The sequence below is a fragment of the Gobius niger genome, assembly GCF_951799975.1.
Source record: "Gobius niger genome assembly, chromosome: 10".
NCBI classification, from domain to species: domain Eukaryota; kingdom Metazoa; phylum Chordata; class Actinopteri; order Gobiiformes; family Gobiidae; genus Gobius; species Gobius niger.
Window position 1 is genome coordinate 30,278,366 of NC_136861.1, and position 14,769 is coordinate 30,293,134.

Genomic DNA, 14,769 nt, shown 5'->3' on the forward strand with positions numbered 1-14,769 from the left:
GTAAACCTTAATTGAAATTGGGTAGGTTTAGCTATTTTGGAACCATTTATATATATTTTTTTGTTCTAAATATGTATATGTACTTTGCAGGTCTTGTGTAGGTTTTTACATTTTACAATAAGACCATTTCAAAACTTGCAGGAACCCTAAACTGTAGTTCAAAGGATTTGTCATCCGAGCAGTTCAGTGTATCTGCCGCTAGAGGGCGGTGTCTGTCATGATGCTCTGTATGAATGTAGCTTATCCCGTGTGGCTTTTTATTTTTTTAAGTTCTCTTTGGCATTTGAAGGATCCAACCAGTTGCCGTCGAATATTGTACTTTCCATGACATTAGTGTGATTGCGTTTTCACAACCATTTCCGCCCACGTCATAACAAAACTTTAGGTTGAAAACGTGCCGCTTCTTCGTTGAAGGTGTCGGGTCACGTGAACATTTTTTGTCATTTTAAAAGAGTTTGATTTGACTAGTGTGTTCAAATCAAATTCATGAACAGCACATGACAAGAGGAAGTCATTATTTGGGCCACTACGCTTATAAACTCATATTTTGAAGTTGTGCAGGATTGATTTCCGGTATTGTCCGCAGCAGCTTCCTGTTCCTTCAGACCCTCCGCCTCGCGCAGCCTTCACTCCGCGCTCACAGAAGATTGTTTCAGCTTTTCTCCGGTTCTACGGTAAGACTTGGTGATCAGCTCCCTGAGTCCTAAATCCTTGCGTTGTTGTGTCTTCGTGTTGCATATTTGATCACTATGTTGTGTTTTGAAACTTTCACGCCAGATCTGAACTTTGTGACATAGGGAGCATGTTCCAGGAAAACTTCTAGATCTCTGTTCAAAAAGGGATCTTCTCGGGATTTGTTTCTTCATCTCCCATTGCACGGTGCTCTACGTAAATACATGCGTTTATTTCTTGCCAAATGTAGGGTTTTGAAGACAGCCGTGACAGGCAGCACTTATTTCCGGGTGTTGAACGTGATCTGGCCGCTCTGTCCCGGCGTCAGGCGCATTAATCCGTTACTTTAGCCGTAATTACTTTCACCCATTCGCACAATGACGATGTTCTAAAACGTCTGTTTTCTGTGGATCAGTTGCTCGTGCAAAGTTTAACCCGAGAGTTTTCTGACCACATTTTACTGCCACTTCCTGTGTGACAACTTTTCAATTTATCTTCATGGCACACCTAAACTTGCCTCCATTTTGGTCTTTATGAAGGTGTTTCTGCTGCATTGCCCCACACACTCATCACTGTGAGGGCAGGTCAGGTGCAAAGGCTTTGCGTTATCTGCTATAATTGTACAACATTTGCGTTTACGGTAAACCATAAATTAAAAAAAATCCGCGGGCGAGTTCATTTCCTTGTTGCCTTGAGCAGTGGTTTGGGCAGAGTCTCTAGCGCTCTTTTTTTCTTCTATCTTTTAATAGGATTTTATATGTTTTTTTTTTTTTGGTTCCTCTTAAGAATGTAATTATGTAGCCAGGGCTGCTTGATATCAGGGAAAGAATGCGATATAACTGTTTTGAACATAACGATTACGATTAACGGTAATCGGTCTTTTTTAGACACGTGATTAGCGGCCGCTGCTGGAGATGGCCATATTCACTGATGGCGAATCATGTGTCAGCTATACAGCAAAACCAGCAATATATTTACTTAACCGCTTCAACACAAAGCATGGTCCAATACATTACAAGCAACACTGAAATGGAACTAAATGTAAAAGTTATCAAAACCCTTGCCCCTACTTTCTCCAATTCCGCTTTATCCAAATCTAAAAGCTTCTTGACCTGGGAGCTTACAGCCTATAGGCCAGTGTAACGCCTCATTTCGAGAAAATGTGCTTGGTTAAGGCGGGTAAAATCAGTCTGATAGAAGACCTCAGTGTTTTGTGATATCTTGTGGTTTTATGAGATGGACGTCATCTAATAATGTGATAGTAATTTGGCGATATATTGTGCAGCCCAATTGACGACTGTAAGACGACTAATCTACAGGAAATATACAGGCCTGTGTACGCTAAAGGCATAGTCGGCTGTCTTTGTGTCTCATGAAGCCCATTGTGGATTACGTGTATTGTGCATCAGTGCTTCTCTTCAGCCTATAGTGCACAGCTGGCGGTTGCTCGGGGAGGCCACCTCGAGACAATGTCCGAACCTTTTTAGATGGCATCATTCACTGTGGGCTTCCTGCAGCAGCAGAGCCAGGTTTCTCACCCGCTATTTTTAAAGCTTCCTATTTGTTCTACATCTTCCTGGGCCAGAGCCTTGTTTTCTTAATCTTCCGGGGTCCACTCTCTCAAACACGGCCTTAGTCGGCGTCGTTAACAATAGTCCCACTCATTGACCAGTGGAGAAGGGGCTACGCAATATCACAAGTACTACGGTAGAACGCTATCTGAAGACGCCCCTTTGCAAAATCCCGTAGTCTTCCATTACACACTTTTTTGCCTGCAACATGATGAAAGAAAGCTAGAAATGTGCAAAAGTTACATTTTATATATCATTCAGTTTCATTTGAGCCTTGTTTTGGCTCCTGAGATTGTATTTTTAAGACTTTTTGAGAACTAGCCGATTTTCTTTAGTCCCTTTTCGTTGTTACTTCCCCTGTGTTGCGTCAACTGATCTTTTATGGCAACTTCCCCCCTCTCTCTTGTGCATTTTTCCCCATTTAGCGGGACCTGTCACGTCTTGTTCCAAGCTATTCCAGCCATCCTCTGCTTCTTTGTAACAGCATGCCAAAAATGTGCGAAGGCTGCTTAGAAGTAGTTCGAAAAAGTTGAAGGTCGAAGTCTCGAGATATTGCGGTTTGTGCACGCTAAAGGATGTGAATCACCGAGCGCTCTCAGAAAAGAGGAAGTTTGCAAAATGCATAAGAGGCCGAGGAGCGAGACTCCTATAGCAACGTACTGCATTGCATTTTTGGATTTATTGATTAGACTGGATAGACTTCCATTGCTCATTGCTTTTTGCTTTTATTTAGTTCAATTGCGCAGCATTGTGTAGCTGTTGCTTTGCTTTTTTGCTTCAGTCGCAGGAGGCTGTTACCATCTACTTCTTCCTTGTTAACGGGAAATGGTCGGCTGCGTGTGTAACATTGTGATCTCGTTAACGCAACTTCCCATTTAGACTTCTTTTCTTGTGCACATTTTGAAATCAGTTTTTTGTTAAAGAATAATGTTTTTTTTTTGGGTGCATAATTGCATTGAAGGCACTTGTTATATTTCTGAAGGAAATGTTCCTTGCTGTTAGTTTATAATTCATCCACATTAAACATTAAACCACTTCTCCTGTAAGGGATTGCCTTGACATTGGAGCTCGGCTGTCCTCTTTACCACTGGATTCTGGAAGTAGATCTTTTAATTTCATTAGAAAAGTTAAAACATGAGTCCGTTTGAAAGGCTTGACGCTGGCTATTCAGGCACTAGTAACCATAGTGTGAATATTTTAAAAAAAAAACTTAAATAGACTTAAATGCTTTGAAAATCTTTTCATTTATAAAGTTTCAGATAAATCTTATAATATAGCAGTCTGTTAAAGCAGTGCTAAGTAACTCTTCCCCCTAGAGGCCATAAGCGCAACTGCAGGTGTAGTAGCAAGTTACGATTTTTTAACATATTAATTGTCTTGGAGAGTAAATACTACGCTGACAGCAAAGGCGAAGGCAGAGAGGGTTACTGTGCATCCAATTATACAATGGAAATATTTTTTTTCACTCAAACTTGGCTGTAAATACTGTTTAAAGTGACGTTAGCCCGCAGTTAGCTTTGCCCGTTAGCATGTTAGCTTCTTCTTCGTGATTCCATTAGTGTGTATTGCTTTCTCCTCACCGGTGGCAGTCAAGTTGCAAACATGGTTTTCTGTCCAGAGACACCAGGGGGAGATGAAAGACCCTCCAATCATCCCATAAACACTTGTATCACCCCCACAGGGACTACGGGAAGGATTTATTAAGGTAAACACGTTACTTAGTACTGCTTTAAATTGTCAGTACTTGGGGCATAGCTGGTCAGCCACTGTGCCCTGTTATTGAATTGAGCCCCCGGTTAGGTTTGGGTGATATGGAACAAACTAAGGGCATGATCCCCTCCCCCAATTGATCAGACTCAATGTGTCAACTTTGTGTTTTTTTTTTTTATCTTATTCCTCAAACTCCATCCCCACAGTAGATGCTGATCCTCTCCAGTCGCTGTGTCATCTTTCAGATCGTCCCAGTGCCCCTGAACTGCCTGATCATTTGGCTTCATGACACGAATGATCCTGGAGAGGCGCCACTGTCACGGGATGCCTGCATTATCCCTAATCCCACTTTCCCTAATCTTGATTTTGCTAAGGCCTAGTGCTAATCACAGGGCGTGTTATTGTAGTGCGGTTCCTATATCCCAGTCAAACATGGGGATTATCCTTTTGCAGGTAAACAGTCATGCGGAGGTTCCCCGCAGCAGATCGTCTGTGGTTTGTCTCAGTTCATCAGCTCAGTGTTGTGTCCCAGGACCAAACAATGGGTTGCCCTTTTGTCTGGCCATCACGTTACAGGAATGTGGAAGGAGGTGATGTCAGGGTGGTGGACCGAATTTGACCTGAAGGTGAAAAAGAAAAAAAAAAAACAGTGTCACAATGTCTCTGTTTTTTGTATATTGGCAATAAAAAGATTAAGCCTAAATCTGGACAGGCTCTGGAGCTCTGTGGAGGCTCGCAGACGTTTTCCCGCCTTTTTGCCCTTTTTAAAGAACAGGCTTTGTAGGAGGAGATTGAGCTGCAATGTTCATTTCACATTTTCATCACCATTACCATGAATGACGTTTAATGAATAACTGGCCAGCTCTTCTCTTTATCTCTATGGGTCCAGGAAATGCTTTGTTCTCCATCTCTTGCAGAGCTAAATCCTCTCATCTTTGATTCCTCAGGCAACCAGGAAGTGAGGCTACTAGATACTTAGTTTCCGCTGTTTTCGATCAGTATTGTATTCCTAACCAACCGAGTGTAAGACGGTGATAACGATGTGTTTGACATTATTACTAAATATCTGGAACAACCACATCATGGACTGGACTATGTCATATCAACCCGGTCCAGTCGTCAATATCTGAAAAGCTCTCCTCTGGTTTAAATTCAGAAATGCAATATTTCCTCACAATATGAAAAATAAATCGTTGTAATATTGAATATTTCAACAATATTACTGCAATATTTTTACTAAATTGTTTCAAGACGGTCCATCAAAAATAAACAAAAATCTTCTTTTCTCAAATATAATTGTGCCAAATCAAAACACACAATCATGTCGGGTTGTGATATTTTGAGGCTTCTTGATTTGGATATTGCGTCACCCGATATTGCGAAGCAGTAGTTTGGCGGCATGTTGTGCTGCCCCACTTCCTGTTCCTGCCACTCAACGTCGTCTCAGACTCCTCTCGGTTTAACGTACAGTAACAGAGTTGCTGCTTGTTTTGCATGAGCTCAGTTCCCCCCCCCTCTGTACTGTATATGGTCGACACAATGCAACACAAGGGCTTGGCTCCAAAACACCGACCAACCAGTTTAGTGCGCTGATAACTACTGGTATGTGACATTTCGTGAGTTCGTAATGCAGCAGTTGGAAAAGGTATGGCATAGCTTTGTCCTAACCCCAGACATGGGTGTGCTTTGTGTTGACCCACTGTGGCCTTTGGACCCGAAGGCTGTGGGAGGGTAAGTGCAGCAAATACTTCTGTTCTGCGGCGCTCGTGTGGTCAAATCTCGGCTTCTTTTTTATTTTTGGGGTCTTGTGCTGCCATTGAACTGTTTTTGGTTATTGCAACAGGAATTTAAAATAGGGATGTAACGATGAACTGCAGCCCTTATTTGATTTTAACTTCCTGATTTCAATTTTTTATTTTTGTTCACAAATTGAATATGAATTATTTTATAACCAAAATGTGTCTTTCATTTTGACATCAGCATTTTTGTCCCTGTAACAAACTAACTGTTAAAGCAGTACTAAGTAACGTGTTTACCTTAATAAATCCTTTCCGTAGTCCCTGTGGGGGAAATACAAGTGTTTATGGGATGATTGGAGGGTCTCTCACCTCCCCCTGGTGTCTCTGGACAGAAAACCATGTTTGCAACTTGACTGCCCCCGGTGCGGAGAAAGCAATACACACTAATGGAATCACGAAGAAGAAGCTAACAGGCTAACGGGCAAAGCTAACTGCGGGCTAACGTCACTTTAAACAGTATTTACAGCAAAGTTTGAGTGAAAAAAATATTTCCATTGTATAATTGGATGCACAGTAACCCTCTCTCCCTTCGCCTTTCCTGTCAGCGTCGTATTTACTCTCCAAGACAATTAATAAGTTAAAAAAATCGTAACTTGCTACGACACCTGCAGTTGCGCTTATGGCCTCTAGGGGGAAGAGTTACTTAGTACTGCTTTAAGATAACGTTACACTACAAAAAAAAATACATAATGCTGTTTTTAACAACGATTATCGATTCACATTTTAAGCAGTTTAAATCCATTTTAAATCGATTTTTGATAAATTCTTATACCCCTAATTTAAAACCGTTATTTTTTAAATTATTAAATCAATATCACGTAACCCTTTCATTTTTTTTCAAGTATTGGAAATAAAAAGGTTTTCTTCCACCTTGAGTAAATTGTAAAATAAGATATTTATGGTGAGTGGACTAATTATAAAGCATTTTTATTGATTCAACTATAATGACTGAAAATTGTGAAACAAACTTCTAAACCAAGCGTGGGCCACACATCGTGCACGGTTATACTGGTGTAAACTGCAGAACTGCTGTAGACGTGATATAATTTACATGCACATAACTGTTACAAATACGCTTGGAAAGGTAGGAATTAGTTTGGCCTTCAACTAATTCTTTCAGCCTAAACAATAAAGTGAGGTATTTTCATTCCTTTTTGGACACATTTATTACTTACTTTTACTGCCACAGCTGGCTACTTTAAGCCTTTGCTGCTGTGTGGCCATTTGAATAAACACTTTTACAATACTTTTCCATGTATGAGCAACAGGCACCATAAATTGATTGTATATTTTCAGTATTTCACACTATAAAACAATAATTTGACACACTATTTCTGAAAAAAGTATGCTAAACGTCATCTTTTGTGAGAGCAAACTGTCGTAGCTTTCAATCAGCTGAGTCGACCCTCACGTGGCTTCATGCAGGTGTTTCCTTTCTAGACCCGGTGCTTGTGTTGAACACTTTCAGATGGCCACAGAGTCAAGTTTCTGACGTGCGAAAGATGCCGCACCTCACAGCATTTTCCCATTTTCTCGCCTGGATCGTTGCAAAGCGGATGAGAGGAGAAGGCGTGCGCTCCTTGTGTTTCCACTATAGAACCAGAGAGCGATCGCTGTCACTGTTTTCTCCCCCCTGATTTTCACCGGATGTTCTGGTGAATGGTCCAGGCCTCTGAGACCGTTTTTATGAAATTAGCGATCTGTTACAGCGCAAGGGAAGCAATGCCCTGTTTGTGAGCTTTGGTTTTGTCTCTCATGGATCTATTATACTGCCTAACACAGCCCACGGACTCGGCAACATTGCGATTGCTTTTATACTGAATGAACAATTTAGTTCAGTACTGATTTGTGAAGGGCTTTGTTTATAGTTTCGTCCAAAGATATATATTGTATCATTATTATTATCATTAATATTTCTACAGCTTTTCCATAGTCACCCTAAATATAGCTCACATTTGACTTTAAGACTTTTTTCTTGACTATAATTGTTTTTATATTTCCACTTAAACTTAAACTTTGAGCACTGTAATAACATTGACTTTAACCTCTTAACCCCCACCTGAACCGAGCACATTTTCTCCAGTTTGGCTTTACACAAATCCAAAAGCAAAATCATCAAAATAGCGGCGAAAGCAAGGATGAAAATGCAACAAATGAGTGACAACAAAGCGGCAAAAACAAATAAGTTACCAAAAAAAGCGACAAAGAAGAAACAAAAGGGCAACAGAAACATGCCAGAATAGCAAAAATAATACAAAAACGGGACAAAACCACAACAAAAAAGCACGACACGACAAAACAACTGCGAAACAACGCTAAAAAGAGATCAGTTTTGTGGGCCATAGCTTTCAAATGAGGTGCTACACTTACTTTTGCCTTTGGACGTCCAAAGTCAAAAGCTGGAATGTTCGCTTCTTCCGCTAACCTGATGTTAGCTAGCTTAGACTTGCTTGAATAATCATATTTTCTAAATATTCCATAGAGGACCGTCAGTTCCCATGATCACATACTCCGCGTTAACAATGTGTACGGCGTAAATCCTTTAGTTGAGGAGATTTATAAGTTTGTCTTGAAGCTAACAGCTAGCATCAACTGGATTAAAATGGTGCCACAAATATGAACTAAAAGCCAAGTCTGTAATTTTAAGTCACTTATTTTTCATTACATTTTTAATTACATGTTTACCTTAAGATAGAAAATAGGGCTGTGCAATTAATCAAAATTTGATTAAGATTTCAATTACAACAGTAAACGATTACAAAATTAGCATAATCGCAAAATATCGATTATAATTTTTATTTTTTTAAATATTTTATTTTTATTTTATTTATTTTTTTCATTTTTTTTTTCCCTTTGGCCTTTTTTTTTTTTTTTTGCAAAGCCGGCTTTGCTTTATTTCAGGTCGCTGTGATTATTTTCCGTTTGTTTTTCACGTGCCATGGCTCATGCTTTTGTCTGACATAAAAACAAACGGTGCTGTATGATGATGTCATCAGGCCACACTGCTCAGTTTACTTGCTTAGGTGTGAGGGCTGGGCAGCAGGGGGCAGGTGTGAGGGCTGGCCAGCAGGGGGCAGGTGTGAGGGCTGGCCAGCAGGGGGCAGGTGTGAGGGCTGGGCAGCAGGGGGCAGGTGTGAGGGCTGGGCAGCAGGGGGCAAGTGTGAGGGCTGGCCAGCAGGGGGCAGGTGTGAGGCAGGGACCTCTCTTTAATCAAGGCGTGCTTGAAATCATTTGTACTTTTATAACTGTCCAGAAAACAAAGTGTAGTGTAGTGTTTTGATTAATACATAAATAAAATAAAGATAGACTTTTTTTTCAAAGGCAACAAATAATCGTTTGAATATTATTATTTTTTCAATAATCGAGCAGCCCTAATAGAAAATATGGTAATTCAAACAGGTCTAAGCTTGATCAGAAATCCATTAGGACGAAAGTACTAGCGCTCACAACTTGGTTAGCAGAGCTAGCGTAGCCACATAGCACCTAGTACACTAAGTAAGTACACTTGGTAATATTTCAATACGTATGGGGTTCATAATATGAATGCAGCTGTACTAATGTGATTTGGATCTTGTTACAGGCTGAACACAACGGTGTAGTTTTTCCACATCATAAAAACATTGTTACTATTATTGTTTTAGTCCCAAAGGTATTCGCTCTGAAATCCGTGTTTCCTCAATCCAGCAGCAGACATTGTCCTGTTTGGTCCTGTGCCATAAGTGCATTAAGACAAATAATGGTTTCATGGTTAGCTCTGGATTGGATTAGGCACGACTGCACTCCACAGGGATTAGCTGCTTGCTGTGCTTGGTGCGCCCGGTACAAATAAACTAACAAATCTTAATTTTACTCCACGACTGTATGTGTGAAGCTGCAACATTAATTAACTTTGTCCTGATGCAATTGGATAAAATAGTAATACACTGTTTCAAAATGGTCCATCCATCCTTTTTTATTACCTTCGTGGTTCCTGTTAGCACAAAGGTCATTAATAAGATTGTTTTTTTTGTTACAACCCATGAAAGCAATTCTTTAAAAAATGCAGAAATGTCTGTTTTTGCAGTGTACTCAAGGAGAATGACACTACTGGGGGAACGGACCACTGTGTTCATGGATCTTGTTATTCTTAGTCTGTTCATATTAAGTTTTTTTTGCATCAATATTAGGCACCCATGGGGCTTAGTGTTAATAAAAAAAAATCTGCATTATTATAGTCCTCATTCATTATTTTGTATTTAGATGTCATTTACTTATTGTGCAAAAATATTTCAGAGAGAAACTCAAAGTAAATTAGTTTTTAAAAATATTGTTTTTTTTCCTTCTGTGGCCTCTTTAGGACTAGCAGTACAATGGCTGAGCAAGAGCCCACAGAAGAGCAGCTGGCAGCGATTGCTGCTGCAAATGAAGAAAGTACTGCAAGTGTGAATTACAAGCCTCCGGCCCAAAAGTCCCTACAGGAGATCCAGGAGCTGGACAAGGATGATGAGAGCCTGCGTAAATACAAGGAGGCGCTGCTGGGCAATACGACTGTGGCCGCCGGTATGTTCGAGTGTAAAGTCATACATGAAATGCATATTTGACAGTGTTTTCCTGTACCATCATTTGATAGAGCGGGGCCGCCTGCCATCGGCGTCCCCCTTAGAAGTCAGTGCTTTTTGACATACAGTGTTAGGAAAAAGTAAGTACACCGTAAGTTACACATTTCTGCCTAAATCAGTCATAAAATGTGGTCTGATTTTTTTTATTGAATTCATAAGATTTCAATAACTAATCCCACCCAAACATTAAAAAAAGCAGACACGGTTTAATCATTCCTGTGATTTTGACAATCAGGCAGAAATGTGAGAAATTCCAAACAGTGTTCTTACTCCTGTAAGCTCCTCCCACTGTACTTGGCCTGCCCAATCCAGTCCACATTTTCATTGATCTAATTTAGTCTGTGGTTTGCGCTCAGCAAACACATTATGAGACCCTGTTCATTTTTTGGCTTAGCCAGAGAACATTGGGGAACCAGAGGTAGAGAGATATAGCCTCTGCAGTTTAACTCGGGTGCTTAGATGGCAATAAAACTAAGTCCACTGACACTGGCCGCTGTGCACGGAACATCTTTCTTTCTTCCAACCAAGTTCTGCCATGACTTCACACTCGCTTTCCCAAAATTGCCTTGACCTCGACCCCTTCTCTAACGAAGGCACAAGCCTGTAAAAGAAACTCAGCCTTTTGCGGTTGGCTTATTGAAGTAGTTAAACCTCAATATCAACACTGTATAGGTGAATTGTACTGACATTTAGCCATTTGCTTCAGGAAGTGACGAGATGTTCTTCAGCATAAACCATCGTTTTTTCATTAATTGTTTCCTGCCATTTTTCTCAGATCCAAGTATTCCAAACGTCCAGGTGACCAAGATGACCTTGTTATGCGAGTCTGCGCCCGGTCCCCTGGTTCTCGACCTTACAGGTGAGGAGTTTTTAAACAATTATTCAATAGTCTCCGCCTACATATCTTTTAACATAACTTCAAATTCACGTTCCTTCCATAATTTCTATTGTTACAGAGCTGTTATTTATGCTACATAAGCCAAAAGACACATTCGAGGTCGACCGATAAAGGTTTTTCCAAGGCTGAATATCAGCGATGTGCAAGTTTTGAAATGTGTTTGCTCCTGTATTGGGGGCAGAGGGCCTTCATGCTTTGTGCACAAACCTTAAATTAAGCTTATCCTTACTGGTATATGCACTGGTGTAGATATTGTTCAACGTTGGATTATATTTAGGAGGAATTATCAATGCCAAGACTTGGTCCTTACTTAATCCATGGAACAAAAACAATTTGTGCCCAAAAATCTTGCTTCTCTGCGAAGCTCCTTGCTTTTTATCGCCAGTGGCTAAACGTGGCTAAACGTGGCTAACTGGTAACAGCATCTACAACTTCATGTCTGTCTGAAAATCTCATTTTAACCTTAATTTGTTGCAAGTACTTGAAGATCGAACTTTATCCTTGTTTACAGTCATCCTCTTATAGACAATTTGAATCAGTGTCAGTGAAAATCAAACAAAAGCATAAGAGATACATGTGAACTCTAGCCAAAAAGATAATGTGCACTGCTCTTCCCAGGGCAGTGGGCACTGCAGCTTCAATAAATCCCTCAAAATATATCGTCAGCCAATAGTCGATATTGTAAAATCGACCATTGCCAATGAATCTACAGTCATTGCTAGATGTTGATTTTTATTTAACTTTAGCTGTATAATATCAAATTGTCTTTTTGCAGTAGTTCAATCTAAATATCAGTGCTTTATAGGTTAATTATGTGGCGCTAGCCTGCAGACATTTAGCCGTTTACTCCAGGCAATTACAAAGAGTACAGGATGTTCTTCAATATAAACCATAGTTCCAACCCTTCCATGAAACCCTACCAACTTTTTGTTATGAAACAAAGAGTTGTAACGGTTGTTTCTTCATAGATTGTTTCCTGACATTTTCCTCAGATCCAAATGCTAATCCATTGGCCGGGCCAATATATTGGTCAACCTAGTTCATAGGTATCTCAGAAGCTAAGCATGGATAGGAGACTCCCATAGAGGCACTATAACATGCGATTCTCTCTCTTTGAGCAACAGAGATGAGCGGGAGAACTCCTGCATCTTTTCTGACAATTAGGACCGACACGATGTCTCTGCAGGCTCCGTAATGAAGCATTTCCTGAGTTCTTGTCCTGCTGAGACTGTCCAGGCAGACTTTGTGAACACAACTGTTGCTGCATCACCTTTGACTCAACACTTTCATGTGAATTTTCAGGAGATTTGGAGAACTTTAAGAAGACTCCATTTGTTTTGAAAGAAGGTGTAGAATACAAGGTGAAAATCACTTTCAAGGTGAGCTAAAGAATGACCCGCAATGCATTTTATGTGTGAGTTTGTCGACACGTCACTCTGACTGTTTTTGTTTCAGGTGAACAGGGATATCGTGTCTGGACTCAAGTACATCCAGACGTCATTCAGGAAAGGAGTGAAAGGTGATTTTATTTAAACACGCTTTAAATCAAAAGAGAAAATTTGATGTGATTTTTTGAATGTGATGCTAATTTATAGAAAAAGTTCTCAAAAAGTTATATTTAGTTGCATTGATATTTCGTGTTTTCAGAATAGACCAGTGGGACCATTTTCTGTAGGTCAGAGCCATTAAGCGAAATTGATTGTTTTTCATTCTAGCTTATTATCTGTTTAGTGTCCGTCCTGTAAACCTGGGTCTTGAGCTCACGATTGACCAACTGACTCTTTTATTCGTGATGCGAGTCTTTATAAACGGGTAGTGTGGTGGGGTCTCTCATTTTGTCACTTACCAGAATCATTTCGTCTGCCCCAGGCTTAACTTTACATGGTTATGTCTTTAAGACATTCGGTATTAATATGGGGCTTAAAAACAATATTTTGGGTGCGAGTGCTGAGTTAATGAGAGAAACCGGAGCACCCGATAGAAACCCAGGACCTTCTTGCTGTGCGACATGCTGTTTTTGAATCCCTCTCTCCTCCCTCTGTGCAGTGGACAAGTCAGACTACATGGTCGGCAGCTATGGGCCGAGGCCCAAGGAATACGAGTTCGTCACGACCTCGGAGGAGGCGCCCAAGGGCATGTTAGCCCGTGGCTGCTACAGCGTCAAGTCCAAGTTCACAGACGACGACAAGCACGACCATCTCTCCTGGGAATGGTGCCTCTCCATCAAAAAGGACTGGAAGGATTGATCTGCTGTCCTTCTAATGTTCTCCTATGACATCGCTGTACCCACTCCATCATTCCTAAACGAAACACCTCTCTGGATCGTGTTAAATTTACTCTCCTTTGCTCTCCTTATTTTGCTCTCTCCGTCCATCAGGCCCTCAGTCAGTTGTCCTCTTTTTAGAAATCTGAATCATCAAATCACAAATTCACCGCTCAGTTTCATAAAGGAGGAGCAATAAATCTATGCAATCCAGATTTTGTGGTGTGTATAAAAGAAAAAAGACGGGGAAAAAAAAGAATCTAATGAACAATTCCTTCTGCCCTTTAGCGCTTAGTCTTACCATGCTGCTTCTACTGTATTTTCCACATTTTTACCACAATCTGCCTTTTTAAAGAAAAGTATTGTACAGGAAGCAGTAACACTGGTTGAGTGAACTCTGTATGGTCTGTAGGCAATCATTGTTGGACACAGCCGCTCTTGAACCCTTTCAGCAGACTTGTAACAGGGTTTGGTCATCACTTATTGCTCTTTACAGTCCGCTGAAAGAACACATTACCTCCAAACCGGGCCGGTCCATTCTGAACAGGGTATCTGCAGTTTTTTTAACCAGCTACGTGGCCTTAAACCGTACTTTTAGACAATAGCTGAGCTGTCTGCCTTCATTTCTTCTGCCTAACAACTTTTTCTACATATTGGATACAAATAATGTGCTGTATAAAATAATTTGTGGTTGAATTAGGACTTAAATCATGTATTAAACCACCTCCAGGAATCAAGTTAATACAAATATTACCATGATAACTGTGCCTTTGGTCTCTTCCAGCCACGTGCTGCTACTGCTGACTGTGCCAGCATCTTCTATAAGAAAATGCTGTCTGATTTGTAAAACAAGAGACGTGTATGTAGTTCACTTTTATACAGTGTCCAGCTCCATAAGTGTTGGGTGTTTTTTTTTTTATATGCTCCTGGAAAAGTGAACTAAAGCCATGTCATGGTTGGACCGGTGCCTCTTGGGCTGGGTTTGACTTTGTGCTACTTGTGTTACCTACCGTTTACTGTTTTCCTGTATTCACAATAAAGTGTTCAAACCTGACTCTTGCATTAGCATTAAAATGATACTTTTTGAGTACTTGAGAAGGGCTTAGTTTCCCTGTTTATAGTTTATAGTGTTCTAAGGGTAATTTAATAGCAGTTAAAGCTGCAAGCAGCGATAAAGACCCTCTCACATGTTCACCACCGCATTGTTCTTGCCCCAAAATTGGTCACCCACCGCCACAAAAGCTCACGATCACACTGA

At 40.5% G+C, this 14,769-nt stretch overlaps 1 protein-coding gene across 1 annotated transcript; it reads left to right on the forward strand.

Moving 5' to 3' along the window:
• The first annotated feature begins 589 nt into the window (after nt 1-589).
• arhgdia (Rho GDP dissociation inhibitor (GDI) alpha) lies at nt 590-13,980 on the forward strand. Its single transcript, XM_079565040.1, has 6 exons — nt 590-674; nt 10,089-10,291; nt 11,126-11,209; nt 12,551-12,627; nt 12,704-12,767; nt 13,295-13,980. Exons 2-6 carry the CDS (start codon nt 10,102-10,104, stop codon nt 13,492-13,494), a joined length of 615 nt encoding a protein of 204 aa, XP_079421166.1. The 5' UTR covers nt 590-674; nt 10,089-10,101; the 3' UTR covers nt 13,495-13,980.
• The last annotated feature ends 789 nt before the right edge of the window (nt 13,981-14,769 follow it).